Genomic DNA, 16,346 nt, shown 5'->3' with positions numbered 1-16,346 from the left:
AATAAAAACATTTCACATATAGAGATTCTAAAGCTGCCATAGATATTTAGAAATAAAACCACTGAAGACTCAAATGTTCTTATATCTGCTGGTGCAAACTATATAAACTATATCGTGAATGGTAAAGTATGAAAGTTTTATTCTGCTTATGAATGTTACTTATTCTCTTCCCAGTCAAGGTGTGCGTCAGAGTCCAGGGTGTCACGGGGGGGGGGGGGGGTTATGGCTCCACATTGATATAAAACATTCTATGACTCCTACTGCAGAATGAAAAACAGACCAACTCAATACGTCTGGTGTTTTCATTTAAAGTTCAAGTTCGACTGGATTCTCAATCAAGTGAAGCCGAGAGATTAGAGGAGATTCACAAAACGCTGAGTACCTGATCAGCGACCGGTCTAAGCAAATTCTCTCTGCTTTGATTAGTTCGGCTTTGTGGGATGACTTTCTCTCTTTTTTCTATTCCTCTATGCCTCCGTCCTCCATCACTCTCTTTTCTTTTCTCTCCTCTCCCCGGCATTTTGATGATTGCTAGACCTTTGCATGGAAAAGGGTTTTTCCTTTTTCGTACATTTGGAAAACAGAATGTTCAACCAATACAGAGACGTAACTTTTAGATAGAATGATAATTATTTGGTTGTAGAGAAGTTGGAAAAAGTTTATGTCTTGTTGTTTCTTTATTGAAAAACCAGTATGAATATTTTCTCGGTTTGTGGCTCAATTTGATGCTTGGTTTCAAAACTATGTAAGAATTCCAGGCCTCTGGGAAGACGCCTGTATAACTACTTGTTGCAAATACTCTGGATGATTCCTGGACTCGTGTTGAACCAATTTATTCTTCCCGTCTGTCTTTGATTGAATATGTTCTAAGGAAGTGAAGGAGTAACAAGCAGAAGAAGAGCAGCAGCCTCAGGCGAGTGTGTCACTTAATGTCAAGTCAACAGAGAGACACATGGAAACGAGGTGCTAATGAAAGCTGAACACATCTGTGGTCTGAAGACGTGCAGCAGCGTTCCCTCCTCCCTGTGGTGAATCTGCAGAAACAGGCCTTTTCTGGGGCGGGGGGGGGGGTGACAGTTTGTCAATAGTAATAAGATCAGCTGTTGGTGAGAGGACACAGAGGAGCTGGTGGATTCCTTGTCGAGCCCAGCTGGAGCTCCACGGGGGGGGGGGGGGGGGGGGGGGTCTGATCAGCCTTTAGCAGTAATCACGAGCACAACAGAGAAGCTACAGCCGGCGACAGGGATCCAGAGAATATCCTCACTGGAAGTTTGAACAAGTGGAAAAACAAGTGGAAGGCTCGTCTGATCGTTTTGTCCACACCATGCACTTTCATGTCCTCTGTGGACGTCACACTGTGGACGAGTCCGGCATGGGGTTCAAATCCCACTGACTCACAAGGACCAGTCTCAGCTGTTGATCGTTAACTTTCACCGAGTATTTTAAATCATGAAATAACTACCTGGATCGATAGAAACCATCTTTAAGTAAAATGTATTTAATGTGGACTTTTTTAGTTTGGTCCATGTCCCATCTACTTACAAGGAGGAGACAGAGTTTATGCAATTTGGATTATTTTGTGTCGTTGCTGACCTTTAGTGATTCAACTACCTCTACTGTCGTGATGTGCAGGTGTAATCCAAGATTCCTGTACTTTGAATGAAGTATTTCTTCCTATCGATGCCCATTACGTTGCAAAAATGTAATCATCAACATATAATATTCTCAAAAATACCTGGAAAAAAACCCAAGTGAAATCCTCCATGCAAGCAGAAAGCTCAGAAAGCTACTTTACCTGCAGAGCCTCCAGGAAGCGAAAGGATCCCAGGCGCCGGCCTCGAGGCACCAGGCAGAAGCTGGAGTTGTGGAGCAGCTCCTGGTAGTCGAACCTACGCAAACACACATTGAAAGAAGAAGGGGTTAGAAGAAATATGAGAAGAAGAAATAAAGAAAGCGTAGAAAAGAAAGAGGAGAGGGCTTCGTTGCAAGAGACTAAATGTTTTCATCCTTCAACTCTGTCTAACGGGGCCACAAGAGAAAATTAACACTGAGAGGAACCTTCAGGAGAAAAGAGCCGACAAAACTAATCAGGAGAAATAAGAGAGAACGACAGGAGGAGAGAGAGAGAGAGAGAGAGAGAGAGAGAGAGAGGGAGAGAGAGAGAGAGAGAGCGAGAGAGCGAGAGAGAGCAGAGGATGATTAAACTTCCAGGGGAACTCTCATGAGCTCTGGAGGAGGTGAAGACCTTTTTTCCTGGAGACAATAAGGTCGGTTTCACGTCTTTTCCAAACAACAATCTCCTAAACGGCCTTCCAAGGCTTTTTACGAGAACTCAAATCTCTCTCATGAAATGTTCGCTCCTGCAAATCAAACAGAAACACGACAGATTCATAATGAAAGGTAATGGAAATCAATGCACAGCTGCCTGCTGCACATTTCATCTGATTGACACACGTGAGGAGAGAATCCCACACGAAGGGTTTGCTGCAGTTTAGGTTTTACTGGAAAACTATTGATCTGGTGTGTGTGCGTGTGTGTGTGTTTGTGTGTGTGTGTGTGTGTGTGTGTGTGTGTGTGTGTGTGTGTGTGTGTTGTCCGTCAGGTGAGAGCAATTACCTTTGATTTACAGACGTTACAATGGATTTCCAAATGTGAGCCAAAACCACATCAAAGAAACTGAGCGGTAAACCAGGAAGACAAATTCATACTTATATATTTTTTGCCTTAAATCAGTTTAATCAACATAATTCACAGATGCAATAATTACAGATTTTCAAAAAATATATAAAGTCTTTCCTCAAAGTTGTTCAACTTGCAGGTCACTTCTGTCAGTCGGAAAACTTTAAGGCTGTGTGTGTGTGTGAGAGAGAGAGAGAGAGAGAGAGAGAGAGAGAGAGAGAGAGAGAGAGAGAGAGAGAGAGAGAGATGAAAGAGGGAGGGTGTGTGGGTGTGTGTGTGTGTACACATGATCTCAGGGCTGGCCTGAGGAGATTTTAGATTGAAGCCTAATCTGTCTGGGGATCAACTGTCAGACACCTTGTGTGTGTGTGTGTGTGTGTGTGTGTGTGTGTGTGTGTGTGTGTGTGTGTGTGTGTGTGTGTGTGACTGCGTGTGTGTGTGTGTGTGTGTGTGTCTGTGTGTACCTGCCTGAAAAGCCTGCCCCTGTACTGTGTGTGTATGATAAGTCTTCATGATGAGAGAGTGTCTGGCATATCACTTACTGCCACTGCACATTTGGACTGTGTGGTGTGTGTGTCTGTGTGATTGTGTGGTTGTGTGTGTGATTGTGTTGCTGTGAGAGCTAAATCAGATGTCAGGTGTCCAGCTTGTCGTCCAGAGACAAGGTCACTGTGAGCTGCTCTGACAGACGGACACAGCTCGTCACAGTTTGACTTGAATCTCACTTCAACAAACAGACTCTGTGTGACGGTTTAATAATTAAATCTTATTCCTGTGACCTCGGTTTAATTCCCTGAACAACTTGTTGATTGTGTCGTCGCTGCTGCAGCTTCACCTTCTGTCACACAGGCACCAATCAGACTTATTATCGATTTATAATTTGAGGTTTGTTTGGTTTATCTGGTGAAATATGATTTTTAAAATGAGGTGGAGCAGCCGGGTCCTGTCTGCTGCTGGTCACTGGGGAGGTGGGGATTCCTGTGTGTGGTGACCGCTCAGGGATTCTTTCAGAGGCTGCGGGTCCTGCAGCTCCATGAGCACGAGTCCCCCCCCCCCCCCCCCCCCCCCCCCCCGGTCAAGACGTGACCTGGCAGCAGATGCCCCCCCCCCCCCACACCCACAATGCAGGGAGCAGCCTCAGCTTCTCACCTGGAAGCAGGGGAGTCAGCTTTTTTGATTTTGTTCTCTGTCGTTACAAGTTTGCTTGGAAAAACTAAAATGACCTTAATCTATCACACTTCACGGTGTAATTCAGATAATTAACAATCCTGTAGAGACATAGCTGGTCTATTTAAAAACACTGCCATAAAAAGATATTAGATATATACACTGCTGCAGACTTCATGTAAACGATTGTTCCTCGATCTTTACTAACTAGTTTTCCTTTGCAGAATAATTGAGGTCATTCAGACAATGCTCCTCAAAGCTTCTCTACAACATTTGGATGTTTGGAGGCAGAGATCTCGACTCGCTGCGGGTGAAGAACCAGAGAGAGACTCAGACCTTCTGGAGGGAATCTCAGGACACCTCCAGAGGAGCTGGAGACTGAGGAGGAACGACAAGCGGCTCGGTTTGCCGTGTCGCCGCCGTGACGCTGACCCAGATAAGCACTTTGTTAGAGTGTAGTTGACACAATAGAATGAAAGATGCTGCAGGAGTAAACCTCTTGAACCAGGTTATTTTCAGCTGCATCCTTCAGAGGCGGCATTTGAAAGGGGTCCAAAAGTCAGAGACAAGTTTCCACGATGGGAACTGGGTCTCCGGAGATTCACGTCTCCAGGGATGAGGAGTTTTTACTCAGATGTTTCATCACTCGGTCTTTTGAGGTCATCCTGATCTGTGGCCCGATTCAGGGGCTGCGTTCTTCTGAGGCTGCATCTCAAGTCCGACTGCATCACAGCCTCGTGAAGGCTCTTTTAAGTGCGGCCGACAAAAGCGTCCCCAAGAAACAAAGGCTTCAATGGGTGGGCTTCAGTGACCTTCTTATTTTTCAAAGTGATAATGGAGGTGGAGAGCAAGACCTGTTTACGCTTATCTAGGAAATCCTCTCTAGACCAAACCATCCTTACCTAACCCTAACCCCGTGGGGAAAGACGTGTCCCCTGAACCACGACACACCTTCTGTTCTGTGGTCAATATCTTCTCAGATAATCTAAAAATAGGTGAGCACTGTACAGGAGAGGTATCGTGATGTGAGGAGCACTTGGCATTAGTCAGATATGGGAGCCTCACCCTCCTCTCACGGGCAGCCTGATCCTCTGGACTCATTAATCCGTCACTATGCTTCACCTCATCCACCTGCTTCAGGAAGTGGAGAGGTGCTCCAGTGCTCTCACACCTCTGCGTGCAGGGCCTAGGTGCTCACACAGCGATTCACAGTATGTTTGTTTAAGCACAGGTCTGAATGAAGCTTTTTATATTTTTACATCCATTTCCCTGATTCCTTTATGGGTCTAAATATATTTACGCATAATGTTATCACCAGGATTGTGTTATTTCTACATGTGATTATGCTGCATGTGCACACAAGCACTGATCGTTATATAATCCAAGAATCTGTCCTTTTAGATAAATATACTATATTGATATATAAAGTAAATACAGTAAAAATGTGAGGCACTATTTGAACCATGTGTTGTTTCTCTGCGGCTGCTTGAGAGAGACAGGGGGACAGACAGGAGCGAGGTTAAGAGTTGGATAATACTCGGTGCGAGGGAATGAAAAATCAATATGTGCCACAGAGAATCACTCACAACATTTTAGCTGAAAAACAAAGGGGAGAGTGTTGTCGGCGATAAAGTTAAAGGGTTCTCTCGGCAGAAAACACTAAATAGTTTCAGGGGTGATGGATCAATATGAGGCCTCACAGAGTCCACCCTGAGATGTGGTTTTTATATATATATATATATAAAACTGAAGACAAGATCAAATCCATAAAACTGAATTTTACACTGGTACATGAGGCAAAGCTCCAACACAACTCGGTACAAATAATGTTCCCGTAGTTCGAGTTTGTTGTTAAATAAGAAGCATCTGGAGGAGACATTGAAATATGATCATAAACTGAATCATAAGTTTAAAGACAGATGTTTGCTCCAGAGCGAAAGAGGTAGTTTAAACTAAATTCACTTTTGCAATAATTACCAGCAAGTCATGCGTCTCCCTCAGGGTTGGGTAAACAGGAGCAGCAGCATTATATTATACATTTGACGTTTTATACCTCAGATTTACATATATAGATGTTATACTTCATCCCAGCGATGGGCTGCATGGAGGCTGCGGTGGAGGCAGAATCCTCACAAGCAGTCAGAATAAAGCTGAGTCTGAACCCGGTGGAGTTTTAAGCAGCACATTTATCTGACTTTACTGTAAGACCCGGGATCGCAGGCTCCACAACATTCATCACTTTAAACACGTCGGACTATTTAAAGTATAAATGGCATCACAGGTAATTACAACAAACGGGCGCCTCACTGCTGCGGCTCCCGTGCACCCGGAGGCAGAGAGGAACCCGAGGCTTGTCTGACACAGGGACTGGTGCTTCCTGCAGGTGTAGTGGTTGAGTGCGAGTGAGGCCTCACATGCACCGTGAGCGGATCCATTAATTATGAAGCGCAGACTCGGAAATGTCCTTGAAGAGCAAACAAACAATCTCGGTTCGTAAAAAAAAACAGCGAGCGAGAGACTTGCCCACTTGTGCAATTTATAACGACAAAACATAAACTGTGCGGCTTGAACCCGACACCGACACCGGGAAACGTTATCTTTACAACGGCAGCACAAAAAGAGCATCACACCCGAATGTGCACGGAGCCGGGAGAGGAAGAGGATCTGGAGGAAGCTCTAATCTGCTCAGACAATCAGGCACCGAGGTCTTTAACCACACAGCGCTCGGCTCACTCTCCTCACTCCCACTGCTGGAGTGCGGTCTGGTATTATTACCACAGTATTAATTCATTTATGCGTCTTTACAGGAAAGGAGAGGCCGTTATTGACTGATCACTTCGGCACTCAGAGCTCGTGTTTGGCTCAGAAGTAGAAACGGGGAATAGAAAAGGAACTCAGTGGAGCGCATACCTCCGCCCAGCAGTCCATTGCTACATCTGTACTCTAAACTATTGGTTCTGCCACAGTCACAACGATATGAAGAATCATAAGAGATCTGTGACTTTGTGTTTTATCCGGCCTGCAGAGCCTGGGTCAGGGGTCAAGAAGGTAACAGAGGTCGTGAGTCGCACAAATGGCAATAACGTGTGTTCACTGACGTCCAGTTTGATCCCATTAGGCTCCACAGGCCTCGATATCACAGCAAAGAGAATCAATCAAGACTCAACTCCAACAGAACAGAGTGAAAATGAACCAAAGAAAATCTCTGATCTTAAATCCGCCTCTAATATCAGCTGTGTGAAGATATGAAAGCAGATTTATAAACTCAATCCTGACTTTCTTCTTCAGTCCCTAAAGATCTGTGCAGCTACATGATGTGTCACAGTATGTGGGTGTGTGTGTGTGTCTGTGTGTGTCTATGCACTGAGGCAACAATGAACAGTCACATTACATTTGCTGCCATGTCGCGCCTCTCCGGGAAAGAGCCGCCTCCTGCCCGGCCGGCCTCTTGCACCTCGGAGCGAAAACAGAAACAAGGCAGAAACGAGAGTGGTTTGATAAATTGTCTAAAACAAAATGGGAGTAACACAAGAAGAGGAGGAGATGTGGAAAGTCAGGACAGAGGCTGGAGGCTTCTGTGTGTGTCTGTGTGTGTCTGTGTGATGTAGATCTGAGAAGCTAAATTCTCATTTAAAACCCTTCAGCGTGTGTTGGGTATATAACTTAATCTTGTTAAACTTAAAACTGCTCTAATAAAAAGAGTATGTGGATTTTTGTGTAGCTCATGTGACTCTCATTGACAAACCAAGAGGGAACTTGTTATTTTATCATCGTTCAGCTCATTGTTCTGGTTTCACAGGTGGATTTTATTTGTGCTGATTTGTAAAATTGGAATTTGTACTGAAGGAAAAAGTTGAATCGGTGCATCCCTCCTTAAATTAATCTTGTTGTTATTAAGAGAATTTGCTGTAACTTAAGAAACTAAGATGAGTTACTGAAGATTTAAACAAGATGTTAAACTTTGAGGTTAAATCTATTTTCAGCATTTATATTTACACCATGTGTGTGTGTGTGTGTGTGTGTCACAGAGCAGTCGGCAGCATTTAGCTTTAACACCGGCCCAGAGACCTGCATGTGTTTCATGTCACTTAAGAGAAGCGAACAGTTTCAGCTGCGATGTTTACGCACAGACACACACACACACACACACACAGAAACACACACAAACAGACACACAGAAACACAGACACACACACAGAAACACACACACACACAGACACACACACACAAAGATAAATATGGAAAGTTCCCTCCGTCTCAAAGACAAACCAACAAAGCAAAGAACATGAAAACGATTCTCTCTCTCTCTCTCTCTCTCTCTCTCTCTCTCTCTCTCTCTCTCCTCTCTCTCACACACTTGAAGCGGAGGTGTCCCTGTGAGGCGGTTACCATCTATTTATTTCAGGTATTTTAATGGAGCTTGACGGGAGCAGACCTCTGTAACAACAGGGTTCTCCCTTCAAAGCAGCCGCGGTGCAACGTAAACTTTGAGGAAACCTCCTCTGAGACTCAGGAGCTCCCGCCCTCGGCCTGGCCTCACCTCCCAGACACCTCTCCAGCTGCTGCTGTTTGGAGACCGAGGTTAAAGGTGACACCATCGAATGTCACGGACAGGAATCCCCAACGTGGAGGAGGTTCATCTGCTCTGCTTTCGATATCTGTCTTCAGCTTGTTTTAACTGTCAGGATGTTTCCACTGTTTCCAGGAAAATACGCACAGGAACTAGAATGTCGATCAAAAGACGGCACAACTCAGATCAAGGCCCAACAATCCCACACATAAGTGTTTAGAGCTGTTCATGGAGGTTTAGAAGAATCTGTCTGTTATTCACTGAACACATGTTTCAGGATCTTCCACATCAGGGTCCCTGCCGCACCTGGAGTCTACGTCCATCTTTATAAACAGTCTACGGTTCCTCCCAGGCCCAGGTCCCAAAGAAGAAGATGAGCTAAACATCTGAAAGAACAGATAAGTCACAAATAAGCTCCACGACCACTTCTGCACAAGAAATATGAAAACACTTGTCGTTATTTTAGAAATGTAATGTATGGAAGTCTTTGAAGAAACTAAAACCTTTAATATTGTTCCTGGACTAAATCTACTGAGTTTGCCTTCTCACATCCAGCTTCTCCGGAGTTCAGTGCACATCTGAAAGCAGCTTTTGTTTCTTTGTAAAGACGAACCTCTGCGTTACTGATTCTCCGTCCACTCGACCAAACGCCCACTTCTTCTTCTTCCCACTGTCTGCAGCATCAGAGCCATTAAAGCAAAGAACACTTTTTTTTCCGTATGGCCCCTAAACGATGAGATTTACCGACTGCAGGCTGGAGGGAAAGGCGGCGCTTTTAAATGCACGAGCACGCCTCTGCACTAAAGAGGGCGCACGCCTCTTTAAAACAACTGTGGCAGAAAGCAGGAGCCCATTACGACACACAAACACACACAAACACACACAGACACACACTCTTTGATGGTGGCCTAAGTAGTTTGCAGACGCTTTGATGAGTTTTTAAACAGCTTCAAACCGACTCCAAAGAGCCAGGTGCTGAAGGACTCAGCTGTGAAGCTGCAGCCGCTCACACGCTACCCCCCCCCCCCCCCCGACTGGAGCTCAGGTGTGTCCTTTCAATTGTCTTAACAGAGACTCAGTTCCCTGCCGCGTCCTGGTTTATGATCACTTCCTTCTAATATGATAGATATGTACATATTCCAGTGTTTGTTACCATCTATATGAATGACTTCATGATGCTTTTGTTTCCTGTTTCTGGTCCTTTGTTATTTCTGTAGCTGTCAGATCTTTACGCTGCTTCTATTTGTTGTTTATTATTGTTTGCTTTTTAACTGCTGGCTGTTGTTTGCCTTCATTTATTTATTTATTTTAACCTGGAAAGCACCTTGTATCTATGTGAAAGGTGCTGTATAAATAATATGTATTATTATTATTTTAAAGAAAACTATGGTAATTAGTCATACTACAGAGTTAATTAAGGAAATAAACACTGGAGCAACGTGGCTGCTATTGCTAAAGGCAATGATAACAATGATTAATGCAATCATTTCATTCAGTTATGATTTATAATACACGTGATTCAAAATAAACCACCACACATGTTTAAGGATAATAACACAATTTCAAACTATTATTATCATTATTACTATAAAAATGACAAAACAACACAATCGTACTTTCAGGGCAAAATACTTTACTTTATGTTTGTATTTTCTTTTATAGCCTGAATGTATCTGCAGTGAAACTGGTCTCAGTAATGTTACGTTGAGTTCTTAATGAAATATTAAAGATAATTAATTCAGGCTCCACAGAGCTGTAATAAACTCTGTCTTTTTTTATTATTATTAAAGGTTATTAAAGATTGTAGCATTAAGCATAAACAGCCTCATTATTTCTTTTCATTTTTACTACTTATTGTTTCTAAGGTTGCAGAGACATCGACTCTGATCTCTCTTCTCTTCTCGTCATTTCCATCGACCTCAGTCTGAACTTTCTGTTTTTAATTTAGCAGCCGACACAACAACGACACTATTTGGGCTCGGGGGGGTAAATCCAAAGAGAATTTAGTGGAATCCAATCTGGTTCCAGGAGATGATGTCACCGGGCAAACATTCCTGCACAAAACGGGTAAAGAGCTTTTCGCCTGTCAACCAATCAGCTGTGACTTCTCAGGGTGGACGTCCTCCTGCTCCCACGACACCCCCGACAGAAGGTCTCTGAGAAGACGGGAAAACAACAAGCTGCAAACAACGTGTCTTCATTTCCTTCTTCTGTTTCTTTCTAGCACAGATCAGCAGGTGATCGGAGGAAGGTTCCAATTCATAGGCTGATGTTATTGTGTGTTTGTTATCTTGTGTGTGTCTGTGTGTGTGTTATGTGTAGAGATAATTGCAATTTCTTTGAGAGTAAAATCAGTTTATAAAGATGGTCGACATGGCATCTGCCCAAAAGTGAAGCCAAAGCATCTGGATCGCCCCCTGGTGGCTGGCTACAAGAGAGGTCATAAACCCCACCTCCTCCATGTTAGTGGATGGACCAAACCCAAAAGTCACATTACACATCAAGTTACGTTCATTTTAAAGCTGATTACCGTAGTTTTAAGTAGTTTTTATCACACTGATGTTTGTTCAAGTGTTATTTTGGTTTTAATTGGTTATTTAAAGCTGTTGAACGGGGTGAGATGTCGTGATTGACAGCTGAGGAGATTCTTTATGTATTTGATTTACTCCTGAATGAGAATAAGGGTACAAAATATTGTAACAGTAAAAGCGTGTGAGCATTTTATTGAAATATTGACCCCGGATGTGTTGTTATGGAGAAATACCTAAACGAGCAGGTTGCTAAGATTCAGGAACAGTGAATATGTTTTGTAGGAAATGTTATTCAGCCCTAATTACCTTTTCCTTTTTACATGATGTTGTTAATTAACATATCTGCAGGTCGGAAAATGTTGATACTAGAGATAATATTCACTGACAACATATTTAATTTCTCATCTTGCGATATAATACAATATTTGCCCGTAACAACTAAAGCATTGTTAAAATTGATGATGGTTGTTGAACTCAACGCAGGTTAGTGTTTCCAGGGTTGCTACACACACACACACACACACACACACACACACAGACACACACAGAGGGGGAGTGTGTGTGTGTCTGTGTGTGCTGTGAGGAACCATTAGCACCCTCTCTGTGCCCCTGCAGGTTCCAGAGGTCCAGGATGTGTGTTAAAGCTCTTCACACATCGGTCTCACTCCTTCTTCTCGTTTATTGGCTGTGAGCTCCGTCTGTGGGTTTTTTGGCAACACACACACACACACACACACAAGCACACACACATACACACACACACAACTATGTTTGAGTCTTTAAACCGTCCACACTTCTCCGGAGTTTGGAAACTGCTGCTCCTGTAAAAACTTGCTGCATTGTAGAATAAACAAGCAATAATTGTTTTTTAGAAGCAGCTCTCGCTATGATGCAACATCTACTGGCCACAGCTCCACTTCAACATATGAGCTTCTTTAGTTTATCATGTGAACTGTGTCATATGGATTCAGCTTCATTCAGCATGGCCGGATCCAGTGAGGAGCGTGGACTCTTCTCACTTCGCTCACGGTGGAAAATGAACTTGTGAGGTTAGCCTCGGTACAGGCAGCTGCAGGGATCAATATCTCTGAATACACGCCACTTAACTCTCACCCGCTGCAGCTCTCCATCTCAATTCACTCTCTATCTCCCTCAGAGAAGAGAAGAAGAACAAGAGTCACCCCCCTCCCTCCCTCTCTCCCTCCCTCCCTCCCTCCCTCCCTCCCTCACCTCTTCACCTCCCCCAAAATACCGCACGCTGCCTCGTCCTCCTTGTTTCCAGAGATAGCGACAGACATTAAACAACATCGGGCAGGAAATCAGAGATGAAACAATGTCTTTCTTCCTGCTGCTGAATAATTGAACACGACAAAGGTTCAGACACACACACACACACACGAAAAAATACACAAAACACACACTTATATGGAGTTTCATGCTGATAAACTGATGAAGACTTTGATAAGCGATGGCCCAGACAGCCTGTTGGTGTATTATTTATTTTTTCTAATCAACTTCCTCTCAGTGTTGGTGTAACACGAAGGCTCTGATGATTTATACCTCCACAGGAAGTGGAAATATGGTTTTACAGCAAATATCGTTAACACAACGTGTCAGAACAAGCTCCCAATGAATCACTATGATGAATTATGTTGGGCCAGAGCCCAGCGGGGGGGCCACCAGACACTGAAGCCGAGAGGAACAAAGGGTTGTTAAACTTTGGGCGGGAAACATCCTCCTGCAGGCTCAAGAATCTCCCCCTGGTGGTGGAGAAATGTCCTGGGGTTTTCCCAGAAACCCCCGCTCAGTTCCAAGCCCCGCCCACTCAGATCCATTTCTGACACTCAATTGGCTTAAAGCCAGCATCATCCTATGACCAACTCCTCAAGGAGGAGGACCTCTCAGGTAGAACAAAACCACTGAGACCCCAATAATCGCTGCCATTTTTACCCTGCTCTGAAGACAACACCAGGCCCCCTTCGGGGCCTCTCAGCTGATTCAGTTGCTAACGGGGGCAACCTTAACTTTAGTTTATCAACCAGAGTTATTTTATTTTCATTTCTTTTATTTCTTTATTCAGTCGACGTTTTTATTTCCAAAAGGACTTTTGTGATTTTAACTTGAAGAGGCCGCGCACAGGAACTCGCTCGCCGGTCGAGCATCACAGACTTTCTTTCCAAATCCACAGCGGCGTTACCGCTGTTCACCCCCTGCAGAAGCGCGAGATTCATTCCGCTGAGGAGCACGAGCTCCACATCCCTGAAGAAGAAGGACGACGCTCATCCCATCGAAGCAGCACGAGCAAATCCGCTGTTTGTCCGGTCCAGCGGCCGAAGACCGCTTGAGAGACCACGTGATTCACTGGCCCGACGCGCACGCACACCGCGAGGGTGGTACAGTAAGAGGCTTTATTGTCTGGGCAGATGTTAATCTAATACGTAGCGTATTGTTTTAATACTTGAATGTATTTGTTTTGTATGAGACCGCCGAGTCTCTAGTGTTAGCGGCGATTCGCCACTTCCGGTTTCCGGTTACGGCCTTGTGCCACAGTTTTTAAGCGCCGTGAGCAGCGTCTCCAGCTCATTGTGACCGTTTGAACAACTTTAAAGAGACTTTACCGTTCAAACCTCAGCACACAACGCCACTTGGGTGCTGAGTGGTAAAGTAAATGTAACTTGTCTCTGACGGTGCTTTTAAGAGCTTTGCTCTCTCCTTGTATGTATGCTCTCTCTCTCTCTCTCTCCTTCTAAACCGACCTATACACACATCCGATCTGTATTTAGAATACAGTTCATGTAACATAGTTAAATCTATATTCAGAGAGGCTGGACACATCTGGAAGCCATGCGGCCGAACGCCGAAGCAGAGACAAAGAATTCTCTTTGTCTGAAAATCCCTTGGTGTAATTCATGTGACGACCACCAGTGTGAGCTCCGGCCACATGGTGTCATTAACATAGACTCCATTTTGAATAACGCAAGTTAAACCCACCATTTTGAGTCTATTATTGCCACGCCTCCTCTCTCCCTCTCCTCCCATTCTGGCTCTAAATTCATAACGGCTCCGCCATCTTGTTTTGTAGTCAATCCGCCATTTTGAGAGTTTTTAGGCCTTGATTCCACGAATCATGATCGGCCGCCATCTTAGATGTGACGTCACCAAGTGACTGCGTCATCGCCACGCCCCCTTTCTTTTTCTCTCGCTCTCTCACACACCCACACACACACACACACAGACACACCCACACAGACACAGAGACACATTGATAGACACAGACAGATACACACACACAGATACACATAGATGAATACATGTGTTTTTCTAAGTTGTGATAAGCGGCTGCTGTTGTTATCTTTGAAATATGGGAGTTTGTTAAAATGATGAATCATTAAATAACACTAACTTTATTTCACATGCATACACATAGACACACACACACAGAGAGACACTTTGACACAGACACACACACACACACCGAGACAGACATACATAGGTAGACCGCCGGTTTTACATGTATTGTCTGAATTGTGATAAGTGCTGCTGCTGTGTTTATCTTTGAAATATCGGAGCTTGTTAAAATGATGAATCATTGAATAACATTATAACTTTATTTCCCCTTTTTAATAAATGCTTTTGTAATTAAAGTATCTGTAGTCTGTGATTATTTGTGCATATGTATGTGATTGCAGCTGGATTATGATTGCCTGTGCTCGAACTTAGTAGCCTTCACTGTTAATTAAATAATTATTAATATTAAATATTGAGATTATTGATTTGACATTTATCATTATGAGACTGATATTTATAGATTGTATCGTTGGTCCCTGTAACCAGGGTGGTGCCCCGCAACAATAAGCAATGATTACAGATTTGTATTATTCTTAATTGATAATTTTATTGTTTTCATTAATTATTTTAACTATTATTAATGGATAACCGTATCATTTCTAATTAAATGTGTTACATTTCTTAATTAATAGCTTTATCATTTTTGATTATTTTTAAGAAATAATTGTTATTTTAATAATCATATTTCATGATTATTAATAATTAGCCAACGTCAATTCTACTCCTACTATTGCACAACATAAATGGTGCCCCGTGTGAGGCATTCTAACTCCAGCTGTATCATAATACTGTACAATAATCCAGATTCATTTTCCCCCAGAAATTAATTTTTGAAGAAAAAGATATTAATTAATTTTTTTTTTTCCTTCCAAAACTTTTTTTTATCCCTCACAACATAAATGGATCCCCGTGTGAGGGCGGAACGCTTCACGCATGCAACATAAATGGTGCCGCTGCTTGAGGCTATCTAACTCCAGCTGTATCATAATACTGTGTACATTGATCCAGAAATAATTTTGAAAGTTATTTCTCTGCAAATAATTTTTTTTTAATCCTTAAAATTCCCCTGCACCTTTGCAACACAGGTATACTCGTGCCTTGCGTATATGTGGTTGGCTGCAGAGTGCAATCGGTGGTTGTGTATTCGCGATGCACAATATTTATGATTAATTTCTTAAAGAGAAAAATAATTTTGGAAATTTATTTCTCTTTGAATTTTTTATTTGTAATCCCTTTGCACCTGTGCCAAACAGGTATACTATTGCCTTGTGTATCCGTGGTTGGCTGCTTATTGCATATTAGTGGTTGTGTCATATCAATGCACAATAATTATAATTAATTTTCTTAAGAGAAAAATAATTTTGGAAATTTATTTCTCTTTTTGAATTTTCTTTATTCTTAATTCCCTTTGCTAAGCAGGCGTTGTGTATAGCTATGGTTGGTTGCTGACTACGTTTCAGTAGGTTAGTAATATTTTTTATAGGAGATTTTCTGCATGCTTTTTAATTTTAAGGGAACAAACTAGATTTGAGAGACTAGTTTTGTTGAGACTTGTTTGTTAACCAACTAGGTCTTAAGGATTGAGCCATCGAGCTATCCTACATAGCGCTACTATATAGACACAGAGTGAAGCTCACCTGTGCATCTTGTGTAATGTTTATTAAATTTTTATCCGCTTTTAACCTAAGCAAGCTTGAGCGGCCCACCAGGCTCTTTTCGCACTCAGAAGATGAGTAGCATGGACCATCCTGGGGCAAGGGCTCCCTCAAGGCCAGACGACCTGTCAGAGACAGTCGCCAGTCTGAGCAATTTTTATAGAAATGCTATAATTGAGTTTTTGTCCGCTTTTATCTAAGCAAGCTTGAGCAGCCCACCAGGTGTTTGCGCACTCAGAAGATGAGTAGCATGGACCACACTGGGGCAGGGCTCCCTCAAGACCAGACGACCTGTCAGAGACAGTCGCCAGTCTGATCAATTTTTCTAGTGATGAAGCGAGTGAGTTGAGTGAGTATGATTTAAGTACCTGCGATCGTAAGATTAAAGAACTGTCC

General features: G+C 43.1%; 1 protein-coding gene across 1 annotated transcript in view; it reads right to left on the bottom strand.

Annotated features, from left to right (window-relative positions):
• LOC128459920 (exostosin-1) overlaps nucleotides 1-16,346 on the bottom strand; it is a 180,328-nt gene that overhangs the window by 24,430 nt on the left and 139,552 nt on the right. The window contains 1 exon segment of the mRNA XM_053444880.1: nucleotides 1,796-1,889. Within this exon segment, the coding sequence (XP_053300855.1) occupies nucleotides 1,796-1,889 (94 nt within the window).

Source organism: Pleuronectes platessa, chromosome 17 (genome assembly GCF_947347685.1).
Source record: "Pleuronectes platessa chromosome 17, fPlePla1.1, whole genome shotgun sequence".
Taxonomy (NCBI): Eukaryota; Metazoa; Chordata; class Actinopteri; order Pleuronectiformes; family Pleuronectidae; genus Pleuronectes; species Pleuronectes platessa.
Note: the sequence above shows the minus strand (reverse complement) of the source record. Positions and strands in the feature narration are given on the sequence as shown.